The 7,549-nt window shown below is 46.0% G+C and overlaps 1 protein-coding gene across 1 annotated transcript; it reads right to left on the reverse strand.

Annotated features, from left to right (window-relative positions):
* Positions 1–2,657: 2,657 nt before the first annotated feature.
* LOC137384669 (ATP-sensitive inward rectifier potassium channel 8-like) lies at positions 2,658–6,069 on the reverse strand. Its single transcript, XM_068058916.1, has one exon. It carries the CDS (start codon positions 5,390–5,392, stop codon positions 4,160–4,162), a length of 1,233 nt encoding a protein of 410 aa, XP_067915017.1. The 5' UTR covers positions 5,393–6,069; the 3' UTR covers positions 2,658–4,159.
* Positions 6,070–7,549: the final 1,480 nt, after the last annotated feature.

Below are 7,549 nucleotides of genomic sequence, written 5' to 3' on the forward strand. Positions count from 1 at the left end.
ACTTTACAGCTAAATAAACACTTTTGAAATGTAGTCACCGTTGTAATGTAGGAAACTCTGCAGCCAATTTGCACACAGCAAGATCCCACAAACTAAACTGAGACAATAACCAGATAATCTGTTTTAGGTCAAAAATACAACAGATGTTGCCTGACCTGCATAGTATTTTCAACATTTTCTGTTTTTGTTTCAGATTTCCAGCATCCACAGTATTTTGCTATGTAATCTGTTTTAGTTGTTGGTTGAGGGACAAATATTGGCCAGGGTACTGGGAAGAACTCCCCTGCTCTTTGAAATAGTGCAACTGGATCTTGCTTAACCTTTGTGACCTGGGATCAAATCTAGTCCGACCTGATCAGAGAAACACCTTCTTTCCTGTCCAAAGGAAATGTGCAATTGACTATGTTCTTCTAAGTTCAAATACAATCCAAGAGTTTCCATTGTGATACTTTACCCACTCAAATACACACTTTGTCCATCCGTATTATATCAACTTGTATGAAATTACATTCCTATTAGCATTTATTGTAGCTTTTCAGATGTTTAAACCTTTTCAATATTAATTAATTGGGATTTAATAATCTCAAGAAAATGGCTCATCTATATATATATATATATATATATATATATATATGTATATATATCATATAGCATTCGCCAGAGCTGGCGGGCAGCCATAAAGACAGGGCTAAATTGTGGCGAGTCGAAGAGACTTAGTAGTTGGCAGGAAAAAAGACAGAGGCGCAAGGGGAGAGCCAACTGTGCAACAGCCCCAACAAACAAATTTCTCTGCAGCACCTGTGGAAGAGCCTGTCACTCCAGAATTGGCCTTTATAGCCACTCCAGGCGCTGCTTCACAAACCACTGACCACCTCCAGGCGCGTATCCATTGTCTCTCGAGATAAGGAGGCCCAAAAGAAAGATCATATAGGTAGGTGGTAGGAGAATATAGGGACAGGTAGGGATGTGGTAGGAATATGGGATTAGTGTAGGGTTAGTATAAATGGGTGGTTGATGGTCGGCACAGACTCGGTGGGTCGAAGGGCCTGTTTCAGTGCTGCATTTCTAAATAAAATAAAATAAATATGAAAGTATGTGCAAAATCCATCATTCATTAGGCAAGTGAATAAATGCTATTACAAGGTGAAATATTTCTTTAATTTTCATTGATAAGAATCCAAGAATGTTATGTAATACTTACAACAACTTTTATTTATATAGCTCCTTTAACATAATGAAACATCCCAAGGCACTTCACAGGAGCATTGTAAAGCAAAATTTGATACCGAGCCACATAAGTTGATAAAAAGTCAGATGACCAAAAGCTTGGCAAAAGAGTTAGGTTTTAAGGATTGTCTTGAAGGAGGAAAGAGAAGTAGAGAGGTAGAGAGGTTTAAGGAGGAAATTCCAGAGCTAAAGGTCTTGGCAGCTGAAGGAATGGCCCCCAATGATGGAACTATTAAAATCAGGGATGCTCAAAAGGCCAGAATTAGAGAAGCACAGATATCTCAGGGCGGCACAGTGGCGCAGTGGTAGGGCGGCACAGTGGCGCATTGGTTAGCACCGCAGCCTCACAGCTCCAGGGACCCGGGTTCGATTCCAGGTACTGTCTGTGTGGAGTTTGCAAGTTCTCCCTGTGTCTGCGTGGGTTTTCTCCGGGTGCTCCGGTTTCCTCCCACAAGCCAAAAGACTTGCAGGTTGATAGGTAAATTGGCCATTATAAATTCTCACTAGTGTAGGTAGGTGGTAGGGAAATATAGGGACAGGTGGGGATGTTTGGTAGGAATATGGGATTAGTGTAGGATTAGTATAAATGGGTGGTTGATGTTCGGCACAGACTCGGTGGGCCGAAGGGCCTGTTTCAGTGCTGTATCTCTAATCCTAATCTTAAAAAATTTGTGCAGCTGGAGGAGATTACAGAGGTAGGGATGGGTGAGGCTGTGTAAGGATTTGAAAATGAGGATGAGAATCTTAAAATCAAGATGTTGGTTAACCAGGTGCTAATGTGGGTCAGCAGGCACAAAGGGACTTGGTGCGAGCTAGGATACAGGCAGCAGAGGTTTGGATGACAGGTTTAAAGAGGACTTAGGAGACTGTATTGGAATAGTCAAGTGTATAGGTAACAAAGGCATGAATGAGGGTTTCATCAGCAGATAAGCTGAGGTAGGAGTGAAGTCGGGCACTGTTACGGAGGTGAAAGTAGGCGGTCTTAGTGATGGCACAGGTATATAGTCGGAAGCTCGTCTCAGGGTCAAATATAACACCGAGGATGTGAATAGTCTGCTTCAGTCTCAGGCAGTTGTCAGGGAGAGGGATAGAGCCATTGGTTAAGGAACAAAGTTTGTGGTGGGGGCTGAAGACAATGACTTTGGTCTTCCCAATATTGAATATTTTTAAAAAATGCTTGTAAACACTAACTTGGAGTGTGCTTACACAGACAATAAAGTAATATTATTTTCCTTGTCAGTTAAAAGGTTAGCAGAAAGAACATACAAAAGTGAAGGGCAGGAAAAGACCAGCTGGTCCATCAAGCCTGCCCCATACTCAGGATGTCTGGGGCATCAATAACTAGACCCCTCCTGCATACCCCACGGACCCTCCACCCTCGACCTCCCACCCCCCCCACCACCACCACCCACAAGCCAACACCCCACACCACACTTGCAGAAATGTAATTTCCTGGAGTTAAAAAAATGCAGGACAATAAGGGGAAAAAACATTGGAAAATTCCTATGTGATACCACCCCCACCCCACCCCCCATCTACAGGTGATTGAAACCAGTCTAGGAGATCACATGGACCATGTGTAACGTTAACTGTTAATCCACTTGACTTCTATATGAAAGTAACTTCACTTAAAAAAAAGTTAGGAGCATGGGGTGAAACTTTTAGGGCTGGGAGGGGGATTTAATCTCTCGCCATTTCTGTTTCACACCAAACTTGGTTTAACCCTTGAACTTCTAGGCACTGTTAAAGCTGAGCTGGAGTGATTTAATGTTTGCATGCAGTGCAGCCTGCATTCAAACACTTCAATTTTAAATGCCGAGAGAGGAGCTCAACGAATGCAAGTTGCCTCACAACCCGCAGCGCTCTCTCTCTTAAGAAGAAGAAACAAAGTCCCACCTAACAGTGTAGAAAGGGTACTGCAGAGCTGGAACTCAAACTGTAACCACCATTCTGACCAATAGCTACAGTAGTAATGTAACTTAAAGGAGCCCACATCACAGAATCCAATCCTATCAATATTAACTGAGTTAAGGAATACACTACTTTCAAAACAAAACTAATTTCCTTGGCTATCGAGTTTCTGCTAAGTAGTTATGTACTTTAATTAAAAGGTCATTGGAAACTTCCAAAAACAATTTTGTATTCACTTTCCAATGCTATTACAGTACCTGCCTATGTTATTAGTGCTATAGTGCTGCTGTAATATGAAATCAAGTGAACTAGTGTAAACAAAATCTGTTGCTATGAACAATTCTGCAAATCATATGTATTCAATTGTAAAACAGCCGGGAGTAGATTGGGGGACCTCCTTGTAGGATTGCTTCTGGGCCAGGCCAAGGTCGCTATCAACAGGTCCAGGCAGCAAGCAGTTTGAGGGGATCGTTCAGCCCTACTGCCTGCCTCTCTCCACGCCCAGTGGGCACCAAGGGGAACGGGAGGGCATCATCACCATTGGGAATGTTATTTTAATTTGAATTGTTAAGTTTCCTTTAAAGTTTTTGTTTTTTGTTACCATATATCAGTGGTGCCCCTCTATTAGGGGCACTTAGTCCCCCCTTTTTGGACCATCCAAAAAGTTATTATTAGGTTAGAAAAAGAGGTATAACAGCTGACAGAAATGACAGCTACATTTGGCACTGAACTGAGATAAATCAATATACCTCAACCTAGTATTTTGCAGGTTTGATATTTACCAATAAACCAATGAGTCAACGTCAATTTCAAAATTAAGGTGGCAGAAAGAGACAAGCTAATGCTCAACAATACTTCAAGAATGGGTTAAATTATACTTCCATTTAACTGATATGAAGGGGAAAGGCAGAGGCTCACAATGGCACAGAAGTGCTTTGCATATTAGTCTATATACCGTCACTCTTTAAAGTGTGAAAAAAACTCATCTGAGCAGTGAGACTACATTCCATCAATTAAGTTCTCAGTTATCAGCCGCATCAGGATTAGACTCGGGGGTAAAGAATTGAACTTTGGGGATCACCAGAGAGGAGGTGCTCCTTCTCATGGAGTTGTTCCGCCTCATGGAACTGCGCTTCCTCAGGGAGTTCTGGTGGGAAAGTTCGCTCTTCTGCAGAGTCTGGATCAGGATGGACGGTTTCTCATCCAGTTCTCGGGCAGTGCAGCGAGGAGTCGCCACTTTGATCCTGTTGCCAAACTTGGAATAATCCACCGAGTAGGTGCCGTCCTCCTCGGTCACTATTGGGACAAAGCGATAGCCCCATAAGATCTCCTCGGATATGTAGGATGTCCTGGCCTGAGTTGTGATGCCTGTGGTCTCCACCACCCCTTCAAGTATAACAATGACCTCCAGGTTCTGGTTCTGGAGGTCGCTGGCCGAGATCTCATACAGGGGGCTGCGCCTGTCTATAACGTGGCAGATGGTGAGTGGGGCCACCAGGAAGATGCTGTTGGTGTCTATTGGGTTGTCCACTTGGATGTCGATCTGGTGGATGGGAATGACCTCTCCCTCAGTGGTGGTGCTCTTCTTCACCACTTGCATCCTGACCGAGGCGCTGATGATCATGCTCTTCCTCAGGTCACCCACCCGGAACATGAAGCACAGTTTGCCGTTCCTCAGGCCGATGACGGCGTGACGGCTGAAGATCAGGGTCTCGGCGCGGCGATGAGCCTGGGCGGTCTTCATGAAGATACAGCCCAGCATGACGGCGTTGATGATCAGCCCCGAGATGTTCTGCACGATGAGGCCGGTGATGGCGGTGGGACACTCCTCGGTTATCATCCTGCCCCCGAAACCGATGGTGACCTGCACCTCGATGGAGAAGAGAAAGGCCGAGGTGAAGGATCTCACTTTGGTCACACATGGCTCCAAGCCTGAGCTCCGATGGTGGTCCAGGTCGCCATGGGCAAAGGCCACCAGCCACCACATCATGGCGAAGAGCAGCCAACTGCACAGGAAGGACATGGTGAAGATGAAGAGGGTGTAGCGCCATTTCAGATCCACCAGGGTGGTGAAGACATCCTGCAGGAAGCGGCCCTGCTCTCGGATGTTCTTATGAGCCGCGTTACAAGCGCCGTTCTTGGCGATGAAGCGAGCTTGGCGCGGCCGCACGGTGTAGCGGGGCTGCCGGACATTCTCAGCTGCGATCCGAGCCAGGACATATTCCTCTGGGATGATGCTCTTCCTGGCCAACATTCTGGGAACATAGTCCTGGCTTTACAAAGGCACTGGGGAAGACAGCGTCTGTCTGGCGATGGGGCTCCGGGGATCCGCTCGCTGCAAGCCCCGAGGAGGAGGAGGGGGGAGCCTCCGGGAGCCCCGCAGGCTGCTTGAATGCAAGTTGGACACTGCCTGGTGCTCCTCTGCTCTGGGCTTGATCCTGGTGTGGGTGCAGCCTGGCGCTTGCCCCTTCTCCTGGTATCTGCGTTTAATGGGAGCCTCTTACTTGCTCCCTTGTGTTGCCATCCCGCTGGAATGGGAGACTGACACTTCTATCTTGATATGCTGGTGGAAGGTGGTGCATGGCACTCCTGCCCCCTCCTGTTGGTGTATGAGCAGCCTGGCACTGCTAGCTTGTGTGGTGACTGTGAACGCTCCCAGGAACCGCTATCCAAGAGCTGAGCAGATCCAGCAGCTGGACTTCCGAACCGGGCTGGGGGAGAGAATCATCGCTGACAGCAATTTCGCACATCCACCCCGCCAGTCCCTCCCGGGGAGATGTCTGTCCGGGCTCTGCCGGCCTGGGATTCGCCCTCTAATCGCAATGAGCCGAAAGCAACTTCTACCACCGATTCCGACCGTTTTCAACCCAGTTCCCGAGCCCAGGCTCCAACTTTCTGACGTAAATGGGAGGATCTTTTCCCCTTTATTCCCAAAGGCAAATCCAGAAACACATGAAGGCCGTTACCATTATTAACCCTTTCAGATCATAAAAAATCATTTTCTAGCATTTATATTGGTTCTGCATTTTTTATTTTTTGCTTTATCTATTTCATTAACCTCTTTTAGCTTCATTTGGTTTCATTCAGAGCTGATGTTTCACTTTCCACTCTGATACAATAGAAACCCCACAGCCTCCTCCAGCAACACTCGGCTGTTCCACCCCCTCCCGCTGTGCTGAATTTCCCCTGAGAGTCCCCTCTGCTCTGAGCTCTCAACAACATTGTCCCACAGACCGTCCCCGAGAGGCACAGCCCTGCTACACACAACTCAAAGACCAACTAGTGCCTGCTCACACCATGTCTGTTAAACTGGACTTGGGACTATTTCTTCCTTCTCACCTAGAGGTGAGGGAGCAGGGCGGCTCAGGAGCAGTGATTTTTGTACTGGCAATCGGATAGATAGCGATCGTAAATAGGGGGAGTGGGAGAGGAATGGAGAGGGAAACGAATGGAGAGGGAGAGGAAGAGGAATGAATAGGGAGAGGAATTGGAGAGGGAGAGGAAGAGGAATGGAGAGGAAGAGGAATGACTAGAGAGAGGAAGAGGAATTGAGAGGGAGAGAGGAATAGAGAGGGAGAGGAAGTGGAGAGGGAGAAGGGAGAGGAAGAGGAATTGGAGAGGGAGAGGGAGAGGAATTGGAGAGGAATGAATAGGGAGAGGGGAGAGGAAGTGGAATAGAGAGGGAGAGGAATTGGAGAGGGAGAGGAAGAGGAATGGAGAGGAATGAATAGGAAGAGGGGAGAGGAAGTGGAATGGAGAGAGAGAGGAATGGAGAGGGCAGGGCGAAGGAGCTGATGAAAAGGAGGAAGACATCCCACTCACCCACTCGGTGATTGAAACTATGTTCCCATTTGTCGGTTCTATTGAGAAAATTGAAGTTGAAATCTGTGCTGAGGCTGTATTAGCTGTGCCTCTTTTTGAATGCAAAAGGAAGTGAAATTTCAGTTCCTTACCCGTATCAATGTAAATAATAATTCCAGCCGACAGTGACACGGGTCCTTCACACCAGAGAGGGCAGTTACATCAGCAAGATTAATTTACAAAGGTGACAGGCGGTTGTCGATGGTTACCAGAATCGACTTAAATCGTTCAAATTAATTTTGATTACTGTAGTGGAAGAAATCACTTTCAGGCAGAAAAGAATGTATCGGGAATATAACTGCGTCCGCTATAGACACCTTGGTTTCAATTTTAAGTATGAAATAGAAATTTCATTAATGGTTTGTAGTGTCTGGAACGTTTTAATAGATAGATAGATGAATGGAATGCTTCATAAATCTTCTGGAAGCATCTTTTGAATGAAATAAATTTAATCTACAATCATTTTGCTAGTGATTCTCTACATTTTATTTAGCACGTCTTTAAAGATAACCATATGAAAATTCGTAAATGTTATCCCAAAGATTGGGTT

The sequence above is a fragment of the Heterodontus francisci genome, chromosome 27 (assembly GCF_036365525.1).
Source record: "Heterodontus francisci isolate sHetFra1 chromosome 27, sHetFra1.hap1, whole genome shotgun sequence".
Lineage (NCBI taxonomy): Eukaryota > Metazoa > Chordata > Chondrichthyes > Heterodontiformes > Heterodontidae > Heterodontus > Heterodontus francisci.

Coding starts and splice junctions, on each gene's coding strand:
- LOC137384669 (XM_068058916.1), bottom strand. CDS start 5,392: ATGTTGGCCAGGAAGAGCATCATCCCAGAGGAATATGTCCTGGCTCGG.